The 12,787-nt window shown below is 37.8% G+C and overlaps 1 protein-coding gene across 1 annotated transcript in view; it reads left to right on the top strand.

Moving 5' to 3' along the window:
• Nucleotides 1-12,787, top strand: part of LOC117001466 (transcription initiation factor TFIID subunit 4-like) — a 146,582-nt gene that overhangs the window by 27,652 nt on the left and 106,143 nt on the right. Inside the window, exons 9-10 of the mRNA XM_042779638.1 lie at nucleotides 7,602-7,707; nucleotides 11,697-11,811. Of these exons, the coding sequence (XP_042635572.1) occupies nucleotides 7,602-7,707; nucleotides 11,697-11,811 (221 nt within the window). The remainder of the gene's footprint in view (nucleotides 1-7,601; nucleotides 7,708-11,696; nucleotides 11,812-12,787) is intronic.

Below are 12,787 nucleotides of genomic sequence, written 5' to 3'. Positions count from 1 at the left end.
CCAGGTTAAGCAAATTTCTGCCTACAACTGACAGATTGCTTACAGGTAGAAAAGTCCATGGCTGGTAAGTCTGGCCTTATCTCATGCCACAATTTAAGGCTAACCTACTGCCATGTAACATGGCTTTTCCCAGTGGTGTGCAGCCCACCTTAGAGCTCCTGTGCCCACTAGGCAGATTTCACCACCACCTTTTGAGAAAGACTGATGTAGGACAAAAATGGATAAGACCACAGGAATTCTTACTCTTATGATTATAATTCTCTTGGAGTATTTTCTGGTTGGGATAAAGCCAGATTTCTAGGAGAGGCATGTCCTGCCTGTCATGTCAGTGGGTACTCTAAGCAAGCAATTGTGATGTTAACCTGAGTAGAGATTACCAACTGAAGAGCTTTTCTGACATACCTGTGTCATAGGAGGGCTGGAAACTGCTCAAGTAACATTGTGGAGATCGATCTGATGAGCAAGAGAAGTTAGTTTTCTGCCTGTAAGGAGATTGCAGGTCTAGGGCTGAATTTTCATTTACTGGGTAGGTGAAATGACTGCTACATTTTCAAAAGGTCAAACTGCACAAAGCAAAATCATGGTTAATACTGTTTCTTTTCTGGAAAATATATAATATCTAAAAACATGTACAATGGGGAGAAGACATTAAAAATAATAATTTATTTGCTTTAGTGTGAAACTGTCTTTTCATATTTAATTTAAAATTTATCAGTCATTAGTTAATGGAATCAAACACTACATTAACCAGGCACTTAATGACCCTCAGAGTAGTTCTATACAGACAAAAGCAGCATCAGACATCAAGAGTTACTGCTTCAAAAATCTTAGCACAGCAGCCATCAACTCAGGTGCCAAGCAGACAACAGAGCAGCAGCTCCATATCACCCCAGTAATTGCTGATAAGTATTGATTTTTTTGTAGTGACAGTGATCACAGTGCTCAGCTCTCAATGCTCCCCAAAATCAGAGCACAGAGCTGCTGGCCATCTTGCCTTGGACTTGTCCAGAAGAGGAAGATTGCAGCTGGCTTGCCTGAGGGTAGCCAGCACTGATGGAAGAACTGGCTGAGTTCCAGCTTTTCCAAGCCTGAAGCTCATTGGAGAGAGTTCCAGCTGGCTTTGCAAACTGTCCAGCTGCAGAAGGGCAAGCTTGTTTTAGAATGTAGATCTTTTCATACCAGCCAGTTTACAGTAGTCTAGTTTCCTTTAAAACATTAAGGGTCTCTTAACTGTTCCTTTGTTTTTTCTGTTTCTCAAAGGTGTCAGCTGTGGTGATGCTTTCTGCAGTTCTGTTGAGCTAACTTGCAACATGAAAACCCTGTGTACACTGTCAGCATGCAGCACAGCTTGTACAAAGGCTTTGAAATGTACAGTGTTAGCAGAGATGAAACAGGAGACTTTAAATCTGTTTTGTAAAGTACTGGAATCATGCTCCAAACTATAAAAAAAAAGCTTTATAAAGCTAGATAGTGCTACTTCCACATAAAGAAAAAAGGAACAATCTTAGGCTGATATTTTATTGATGAGACACTAATGAGATAAGCCAGCAATCAATTTTTTAGATTGTTCTAAGTACAATGTTCAAAGTTTGTCTGAATTGCCATTCTTAGAGTCCATGTGCTCTGTGTTGCCTTATATATGCAGACATTGCCTGTCTTGTTTTGGGTGTTGCAGCAGGTAAAATTTGTATGATGGAGAGATGTTCTTTATTACACATGTTGAGGTTCTGAGTAGGTTGATGGATAGTGGAGATGGATTAGCACTTAATGTATTGTGCTGGCACTGACTAGGAGGAAGTACTCCTGGAAGTTAAATCCAAGGATTAAACTTGAATGATAAAAAATCCCAGTAAGAAAATCAGTGATCCATCTTAATTAAAACAAATTTGATGATACACAAAGCTGTATAAAGATTCATGTAGGTCTAGAATTAGGAGGGATGTATGGGAATACATCTGCACTGTTACTGCTGCACTAATTGGGCACAGTGTCCAGAGCATTGGCTCTGCCATATTCTAAGTTACATTAGAGCAGGATTTGCTCAAACCTTTACTGACACTTTCCCTGCACTGTCACAGTGGTTGGAGTCTCTCAGAGTTGAGATAGAGTAATGGAATTTGGAAACAAGATACAGCAGCAGAATAAGAATTATGTTATATGGGGATGTTCTGCTTGGCTTATTAATTCTCCACTGAAGCTTTTCTGGCATCACTCTTCTATTCATGAATGAATGTAATTTGTGCACATTTTAGTGAAATTTTAGAAAATCATTTTCTTTTTGTCTTGTCTGCAAGGCAGCTTAGAAATGGAAGAGTAATAGATGGCTGTTTTCATAAGAGGAGTATTTTCTATTAATTAACTAATAAAGATCTAGCCATTGACATGGAATTTGGTGTGCAGTATAATTTAAATAAAAATCGCTGTTGAGCAGCAGATATCTGGGATCCATTAATGGGAACAAAATCTACACTTGAAAAATTGTATGCCTATTTGAAACACAGGCTAGTGGTTTTCTGAGTTATTATCATGGACTTTATTTTCAGAATTTTGTGGGCTGTACCTCAGTGTAAGGAGAATATTACCACTGATTGCTGTTTGGAAACCAATAACAAAAGGCCAGGCTTGAAAGCAAAGATTAAAAGAAGAGCTTAAGAGAATTGAACACACACAATTTGGTCAAACACTGATTATAAGGGAGAATAAAAGGTAGAATCCATTTTTTGGAACAGACCAAGATGTTATATATGAATAACAGGATATAATTAAATAAAGTAGGATTTAGGTAGGATATAAGGCAAAATATCCTTAAAGTAAGAGGGGGATATTAGATGATAGATCAGGCTCCCAAAGACAGGGATGAAAAAACCATAATTGAAGACACTAATTGAAAAGTAGACCATTTGACCATTGTAGGAAGAATTGTATAATAAATTGAGGAGCTGGTGGAACAAGTGATCTCATGGGTTTTGGTTTTTTTTTTCATTTCTTTGTTGAAAACCTACTCTCAATCGAGTAATATTGTTGTCATATTAATATTAAAATTTGTGTGCTGAGTTTTTAAATAGTCAGTTTTTATTTGGGAGGAAAAATAAGTGCTTATGCAGGTTTTGAGGCACTATTGAAAAACTGTAGCTGCAGTATGGTAAGCAATGGTAAATATGAATTCTAGGCCCATAAAAGCATGAACATTGTAAGTTAATGCTGCCAGATTACATGATAGCTGAGGTTTGATATGACATTTATCTTCAGGAGTGAGTAGACTGATAAATCACAAGTGGCATAGCCACAAGTGAGTTAGCAAGTGTTTACTCATGAGTGAAGATAAATGTCATATCAGACCACAGCCATTCTGAGTTTTATATGTTTATGCGTGTCTTGTTTCTTCCTTCCACAATATCTTTTTAACTTGGTTGAGAGAAAAAAATGCTTGATAAAGGATATCTTTTTCTAATTTATTTTTGGTTTTTTCATTCTTTGCAGAACTCTTGTTACTGTGTTTTTACCTTTATTGCAGTACTTGATAGGTTTAAGCTTTTGGATCAGATGCTTTTGTTGCAAAGGGTGATTCCTGTGAATGGAACCAGGCTGGTTTTGCAGCCCTCATCAAGTAAAAGGGAGGCAAGTAAAGGTTGGAATCTCGTGCATCTGCACTGGTCCAGGAGATTTGCAAAATCCTTGTCCTCAGAAACCTTAGCAATGAGTTCTAATCTTACTGTCCTAAAGGAATTTTCCTTTCAATGGTTTGTAGGTTGTAGCTCTTACTTCATTTTGTCTCTCTTGTGCAGGCATGAGAAAGTCTAATAACTTCTGTTCTCTTTCTGCTTCTAAGTTTGATGTGCTTTGGCTGGATTCTTTCTCAGCCTGTATTTGTTGGTTTTGTTGTTGATCATTGGTCTGTGTTCACATCTGTAATTTGTTCTCTGTCCTGCAATAACTTACACAGTAGAAGGTGTCATAGAATGATTATCTTCTGGTTTGAGATTAGGACCAAAGAGAACCATTACTTTATTCTCATGGTTACGAAATCTAAGCGTTTTGAAGAAAACTCTTAAAAAAACCCAAGTATTTCAGCTGTCACCTCTTTGTTATTCTTATTATCAGTAGTGTGGTTGTTGTATGTCCTTTTTTGTCTTCATGAGCCTACTGCCTTATGGAAGCACCTTTTTGTATAAACATCCCTTTTTTCACCTGTGAAAATACAGTCAGCTTTAGCAAAGGACAGAGTAGTATGTGCAGTGCTCAGCAGGTGAGGGGAGGAACTGGTCTGGCAGAGAAGACAAATGGTGAATCCAAGTGAGTGTGAATAGTGGAGAGAGATGACAAGGGAAGAAGGACCAAGATGAAATAAAAAGAGAGGGAGAATACTTTTTGATGTGAGAAATGTACGTCTTACTTTGCAGGAAAATGTTGTTTTATAGAAGAAAAATGTAGGTAAGTGTTCACACTTTGCATTTGGAGAAGCAATGCCATGGCTTCTCTGCTTTAGTGTGTTCCTTGAAGAGGTCTGAGGACATGATTCTTCAACTTTAGACAGATAAATTGAAGAGGAATAGCTAGTGTATGACAGTACTTGCTGTCTCAACACTGTCTTGCTCATTATTTTGTTTGGTAATTTTGCCATTTTCAAAACTCTTTATCAAATCCAGGCAATGACTAAATCACATTCTGTCTTTTCTGTTTTCTGTGCCTTTGTTGTTCTGTTGTTGTGCTTGCTGTCTTCAGAGGTGTACATAATTAAAATGCTTCCCTTCTTAATGGAGGGGGAATGATGAACAGTTTCTGTAAGTTCTGAAGACTTTTGTGTTCTGTCTTGTTACCTTTTGTGACTCAGCACTTTAAAAATTCTGTGATGATGTGTTATGGACACAGTGGTGAAAGGTGGAAAGGACTCTTGTAGGTGCTTGTGCAGCCGCCTGCTTACACATTGGCATGTCTCCCATGTCACCAGTCATGTTTTGAGTCTCTTCAAGAAGAAATTACACAGACTCTAGGGGCAGGCTGTTCCAGAGCTTGCCCATGCTCATGGTAATTTTTTTTTTCTTCTATTACACTGGAATCTCCTATATTCCAGCTTGTGTCTTTTGTGTTATATTCTTCTGCTCTGCACAACTGAGGGAGTCTGACTCTTCTCCACATCTTCCCGAAGGTGGTTGCAGTAGCACCAAGATCTCCTGTTTTCTGAAGGCTTGGGGTCATGTCCCTGGTAACCTCAGTGTCTAAAACTTCTGGATCTGCTCTGTGTCTGGGTCAGTGCTTGTCAACTGATCAGTGGCATTCAGCTTTGATTCAGAATATGGATAGATGACATGACATGGGGTACACTTGTATATGTTTTTAGTTTGTGAGAAATAATTTAAGTCAATGATCTCCCCAACCAGCTTGCTGGCACACTTGTTCATTGTCTACAACTGGGATTTAGTGTAAGATGCTACTCTGAGCTCTGGTGCTGTTGTTCTTTTGAGAGAGTGCCTGTTGCTGATTGGTGTCTGTGTGAAATTTAAGGTGATGATTTTGGTCTCTGCCTCTTGGAAAAGTTTGTTTCACAATAATTTTCTAGACTTTCAGCATTTGTACGTACATTAAAGTCCTGGTACAGTACTTGGCAAAAGACAGTTTTTGCAATGTATTGGAAATAAAGAAAACATTGCCATTTATGTAATGTTAAATGGTTAAATATTTTCCTGTCTTTAATGGTGCTAGTGGCTCATTTTGTAGGGTATTCACATGAAAATATAAATATTATAATCAAGGGAAACAACTTTGTTCTGAGCTGTAGAAGTTGCCTCACAGAGAGAGAGGAAAAAAAAAGTAATTGCAGAATATTACAGTAATACCACATGGTAACTCTGTCTATGTCCAGAGTCCCACACATCTCCTTTATGGCCTGGCTTCTGGCCCATTAAGGTACAGCAGCTGTTCTTCACTATTGTCTAAAAACTGGTCCAATAAATTATTGTAAAAGTGGCAACATTCTCCTTTTTCATATCTGTGTATGTTTTCTTAACATGGACTATTCTGTCTTTTTACCAAAACCACACTTGTTGATGTTTCCTGTGCATTTCCTGTTAAAGTCAACTTTTTTCTGTTATTTTCACTGACCAACTCTGTTTCTTTCCTGGTTTTAAGCATGCTAGATGCTTTATTCTTTCCCCTCTGAGTGTGACTATTTACTCTCTGTCTTGACCAAGTAAATTTATGTCTATTTGCTCCATTTCTGTGCTTAGTACAAATGCTCCATTTTCTTTCAATGTCCATAGTTGAAGCTGAATCCTTGTTCTTTTTTCCCTTTTCTCTTATTGCTGATATTCACAGGTTTATTATAACTTCTTGACTCTGTATTTTAGGATGTACAAACGCAGTTTTGTAACTTCAGAACAGCCCTAGTTGTTTTTTCTCCAGAATACATCACACATCCCTCATTGCTCTTTTCTTGTTTGTAGTTTTCACCTGTGTCCCTTCCAGGTTTGGAGCCCTGCTTCCTGCTAATGGAAGGGTTTCTGCATTGCTCCTCCTCTACTTTTGTGTCTCATTTGCAGATGCTGTTTCTCCTTTCCTTTTCTCCATAGGTTGCTTTTCAGTCAGAGATTTGGCCATTTGTTGTGCAGCTCAGTTGGTGCTTTTAGATGCTGTTTGTGGGAGTGGTGCAGTGTGGGGCTGCCTTCCAGGAGGGAATGCTGCATCCCAGACTGGGAGGCTGGGGGCTCTGCAGGTGCCTCTCACAGTGGGAGGAACTCAGCTGGGCTGGGAGGAGCTCGTGGCTTCTGAAGTTGCCATACCTGAGTTGTGGTTGGAATCCTCCTCCAATAGCTATTTGCCAGTGTTTTATTTGCAAAGTTTATTTATGGGTTTTTTACAGCTCTACAGCATCCACACATCTTTCTGAAACTTCTGTCCGTTCTGTGCCTGCCTTGTCCCTGATCATATGAATGTACATTTTGCTGTTGATTAAACATGACCCTTGAACGTGTTTTCTTTTTGATTTGATTTGGTCAAATTTGAAGTTTCCAACCCAGGTTTAGGTTTGGGGAAGGACTTCAGAACCTGAATTAGCAGTAAGTGAAACCTTGAGAATATCACATTAGCATTAAAAAGATTCATAGTATATAATCACCACAAAACTTGGTTTGCTTTCTTGTGTATATCTGACTTTGGAACCCATAATATTTTAGAATTTATTTTTGGTATGTTTTCTTTAAAAAGCGTAGCTATTTAGTGCAAGGCCTAATGTTTTTAGGTGGATACCACTACAATTATTGCAGCATTTTCTTCTACAAGACTACTTTTCTTCCTAGTAAAATTTCTGAAGACAAAAGTCTGAATTTTAATATTAACCTTATGAATTTGAAATATATTTTTAGTGAAGGTTGCGAGGTATGACATCTGTGTCGTATATTTAATTTTTTTTTAAAGTATAATGGCCAAGTAGGTATATACACACACACACAACCACATGCATTACATGAATATGACTTTTGTCACCAGCTGGTTGTGCTTGTAGAGATCCACATGCTTATCTTGGTAATTACAGGTATTAGTGTATTTACGTTGTGTGTGTTTGTGTATAAGGAGTATAATATAAGTATACTTTTCTTTAATAATAGCAGATTATCCAGTCAACATCTGCTCAAACTGTGAAACGAACCCCTGCTTGCCAGACTACCCAGATTAGGATGCCAGTGGTAATAACTCAGACCATTAGACCACAAGGTATGGGTTTAAATGTTTTAGTGAGATTGTTACCTTTGTATGAATTTTGTTGTAATTACAAACGAGTAGCATGGAAAAACGTACAGTGTTGACATTGGCAACATTGCTGACATTTCTTTTGACCTGCTGGCTGAAGAATGCGTGTTTTCATGTGCACTTTCAAGGTGTTTCGGACCAACACAGTGAAATGTTTTGAAACAAGCTTAGGGCTAAACTCTCCCATGTTTAGCTCCTTACTTAGCAGTTTGTCATGGAAAGTTCTAAGCCAGGTCAGCAACTTGGCTCTCACTGTCCTAAACTGTAACTCTGGGCCAAGAAAGAAATCCTTAATTTTCCTGAAGCCTAGTGGATGCCTCAGTTTAATCATCTGACTTATAATTCATATTCCTGAAGCAGAACATGGTAGTCCCTGTCTCTTCAGCTACAGAGGTCAAGGTGGGAGCCCTAGAGAAATTTCTCAAGCCTCAGGTTGGTTTTCTTTGACTCCTGTCAGTGTGTTACTTTTTGGTGAGGTCACAGACTGGCTACAGAAACCTGCCATGCCATGATTAGCCACGGCATGTGGTTTGTACACCTTCCTCATCTGTCTGTGCACAGGTGGGTTCATGTCTGGCTGGTACTTCCCACTTTCTAAGAGGATTCTTGAAGCCTCCTTGCTTCCTAATAAACACCCATTTATTTCTTCCTACCACTGAACCTCTTAGGCTTGGGTTTTATTTTTCCTGAATATGTGTGAGAGTATCTTATTGGATGTGGGCATTTCCATGATTGAGGGTTTGTAATGGAATACAGAGCTTGTCATCTTCAGGTACTGAATCGGGAATCAAACTAGTTTAAATGCACATAAAAGCTATTGCTGCCTACTTGACTTCATTTCTTGGTCGTTTCTATTCTCTTTGGGAAAAAAAACATCAAAAATGTTTAATAGCAGTTGATGTTTTACTTGCTCTGCTCTCCTAGGGGAATCCAGAGGTTGAATGGACACAGAGACCAAGCTGTTGCTGTAATCCTGGAGGCTGTTTTCCAAGTTAGGAAGAAATACAGTTACTCACCATAAAATGTCTTTGTTTGATAGCACTGATACTCATGTCCTGAGTTTAAACATGTCCATGCATCTTATAGCATGAGCTTTCACTTCTGACTAATGTGTCTGAGAGTGAAGGCAGATTTCATTTCTTTGCTTGTTCGGTCTCCAAGTTGTGAATGTCAACAGTGTGCTGAGAATTTGCATGATACTGGCATCTGTCTTTCAAACAGTAGATTCGGAGTACGAATTTATTCTTGATAGCCCTTTATCAGCCAGTGCAATGCAACTTAATTGGCAGTTTGGCTTATGGTAAATGGTTTCATAAAAGCCAATTTGTGCAAGGTCCTACTTTCTGGTGAGCTTATTCCAATTAACAGGTTTGGTTAAGCCCTCCAGTATATTGTTTTATTTACACAGATTAAACAAACAAGAATAGGCATTTAGAAAACATTCCAGTATAAAACTACTCATCCTGCAGCCCACATCTAGGGAGCAGTCTGCCTGTGTGCTGGCAGCACTGCCAAGAGTGCATCATTGAGATATATTGTTAAAACCTTTTACTGTAAACACCAGTGTAATGATATTTTATACTGACCTAGGTATTCCTTCAGGAGGAGATAATATACTGGACTAGGACATCATCTAAAAAAAATTACAAGTGACATAATTTTGTGACTTGTTAAGATTAGTTACCTCAGAGCTGAGCTGACCTCCACATTTTCCTCCCTGACAGGAGTGAATCTCCAAGTGTGTAATGTATCTTCAATACAGCCATGTGAACAGACTGTAATGCTTCTTAAAACAGTAGTGTAGATAAAACTGGCAGGCTTTAAGGACTTTTATATAAATAAAATTGCTTCCACACCAGTGGAAGTAACACAATTGTTACTGCAAGAAAAATTCCTACTCCTTTACCAAAGCACTCTACTAGTATCTTAATTATGTGAATTCCATCTTATGGATGGAGGAATTGAGCCAAATAATAAAATAATTAACTAGAGTAATTGTTGCAACTGTTTAACCACTGCTGCAATACAGCTAGGAGTTTATAAGCTCCTAAATTTGGGCTTATTTTTCTAGATGATGCTAATTAAAATTTGAAGCAAGGATGCAGTAGTGAAAGACTCTGTATGTCATTACTAATCCCATGAAATACCTAGGCCCACAGGTGATTTTAATTTTCAAAGTATGCTCTGCCCATAATAAAAATGGATGTTTAGGGATTATTTTATGTCTGACCCTTAGTCATACACACTTGTGATTTATTTAAACTGGAAAACTTAAATGTCATCCCAAATCTTACATTCACTTTGCCTGATCCATTGGGATGAATGTGAGACTTAATTCTTCCATATCCACATGGATATACATGGTTTGGGGGTGATTTAGATCAAAAGTTACCATCTGTAGAAAACAAAGTATTGATACAGATTCCAAAGAAATATATTAATTATGGAGGGCTGCTATTATTACTTTAATTTTGCCATTGCAATGATTTTCAAGGTTAACACATTTTTAATCCTCTAGATCTTAATTGTACAAAGCAGAAATATGCTAATTATTATTACTGTATTATTTCTTTCCTTCCTTCCAGTTCACTTAGTAGAAAACCTTTCCATTAGTTCATCTGAGGTAGATAAATGAATTGCCTGGTCCATGAACTAATGTGGTCTGTGACATCTCATGGACCTTGAATATTCTGATGACAAAATTTTTTTGTTCCCCAGGCTTGAGCCTGAAGTCCTAAATCTGGTTTTGGACTTGCTAACGTTGAGAGTACGCATTACAGTTTATTTATGCAGATGGAGAATTCAACAAACGCTATCAAATTAGTTTCTCTTTAAGATCATATGTTGGCGTTGATGAAGACTTCAGAATAAATTAAAAAAAATAATGCAGGACTCAGTCAAAGCTAGCAGGCTTTGTATTAGCCAATAAATGTTCTTAAAAGGATTTATTAGGATAGTTGTGTTTCAGGTTTTTATTAGTCCTGAAAGAAAAATACTGTAACTCGGCTGAGGTTCTCACCATGCCATTTATGTGCCACTGAGTCACTGGGGTGCAGGAACAACCTTCCCATCCTTCTCAAAATCTCAAACACTTCTTTAAAGATCAGTAAAATGGAGTGATACACAGGAGAGAGGTGAGATCTTTTACATCACATAGATGTGAGTTATTTTTATGTGCCAAAACACAGGTGGGATTAAAGGAAACCCAAAATTTACCCAAGTAAATGTGCTTGGGCAGTCGAGGAGAGCCTCCTCCAGGTTTCATGTCAGAGAGGGATCTGGATGTCTTTAATTTACTGTTTGACCACCCCACTTTGGCCCATGTAGAAAGCCCTGTTCTACTTGTACTGCAGGACTTGTAAAGTCTAGATACAGACACGAATTATTTTTGAGTCATTGTTTCAACATGAGAAAGCAAAAAACCTTTTTGGGGGGTGTGTATCAAATTTGGCAATAATGTTTTTTTCTTTTACATGCAATGCAAAATATTTTAAAATACATGCATTGCTTTCAACTCTGAAATACATGTTTATCACTGCAATAAAGAACAATTACTATGTAGAAAATGTGAAAGGCATAGCTAATACCCTGAGTAACTCTAAGTATTTGTACTAAGAACATTTCAAATTTGCCTTCTTTATTCTGTACAGATTATCCAGAAAAGTGGTTTACTGGCAATTGCAAACACACTTATAGCCATTATAAATGTTACAGCTCTTAATGGCCAATGGTTTTCAGTTTTGGAATCTTCGATGTTCTATAAATATTGAAAAAACTGTAATGTTAATATAAAATTTGTATTTAAAATTGTTCTCCTTCAGCATATAGTCTTTAAAAATAATAACTTCCTTTGTTTGCAATTTACAGACAGTTAAATTTAGTTCCTGGACAGAAGGTTCTTTGATGTAAATTGTCTAAGACAGCTCATAATAACATTGCTTGGTGTTTTTCAGGCACAGTAGGGAAGGCACCAACAATACAAGCCAGTAAAAGTCCTGGGGGCTTTGGTGTTCAGGTCTCTGCAAATCAGAAAAACAAGCTGAATGACCCTGGAGGTGGTTCTTTCAGGTAAAAAAAGAAAAAATAATAAAAAAAAATGCAGGGGGGTGGTTGGGGGGGATGGATCTGAAGTAAAAAGCAGAATTTAGAGTTGGTGTAACACCAGAGGGCAGTCTTCTACAATAATTCCTGTCTTTTTTCCTGGGATTGGATGACAATTTTCATACTTAATTCTATTTTTCAAAAAAGGGACGGGATCATGACATATCTTGAGGATTTTTCCCTAAATGCACATTTTAATGTAATAAAACTTCTGCTGAATGGAATTATTACAAGGATTTAAAAGAGTCTGTGGTTGGTGTTATGCATTGGATTGTGCTGTTCCTGTGGAACGTGTCTTGCTGGGAAGATGCTGGTTGTGAGGACAAGGGCTGTGTGGAACAGCCCCTCTTGGGCAGGGACACTCCCAGGGGCTTGGGAGGGGATCCTGGCCGTGGGGATTGTTGGTTCTGGTTTTAAAGGAGAGGCTTTGCTGTATCTGTGCTTCCTTAGGTCAGAGAGGCTGGGTGGTTTGTGGTCCCTTGCAGGAATCAGGTGCTGCAAAGGTTCAGCACAGTAGCAGTGATGCACTGAGCTGCTCTGCCAGTTCTTTATACTCTAAACCTTTATTTATATATATTTGGAATATTTTTACTTTTTTTAGTGAAAAGCTAAGCTTAGGTTTGCTGCATTTTGTTCTTACTAACACTATTTTAGTTGTGTTAAAATATTATTTTTCTTTATTGAATGACAAAAATATTCCTAGATTTTAATTTTCATGTTCTGGGAGTCTTATGTTGCTCTGACACAATCAAACCACTAATTAATTTTCAGGCTTATGTTTTTGCAGGTGAAGTAAAAGAGAATTTGTAGCTCTTTGAAATATCTCTGCTTTGAGGCATGTCAGTATTGCAACTAATAGTGGTAGTACTTAGTATTAATCTGGAAGCAAAATCATTCCATTTTTTATTTTCCAATGCTTTTGCCTCCCACTGAGTATTTAAAT

This window comes from Catharus ustulatus, chromosome 11 (assembly GCF_009819885.2).
Source record: "Catharus ustulatus isolate bCatUst1 chromosome 11, bCatUst1.pri.v2, whole genome shotgun sequence".
Lineage (NCBI taxonomy): Eukaryota > Metazoa > Chordata > Aves > Passeriformes > Turdidae > Catharus > Catharus ustulatus.
The sequence above is the reverse complement of the archived record's forward strand: the minus strand, read 5'-3'. Positions and strand labels throughout refer to the sequence as shown.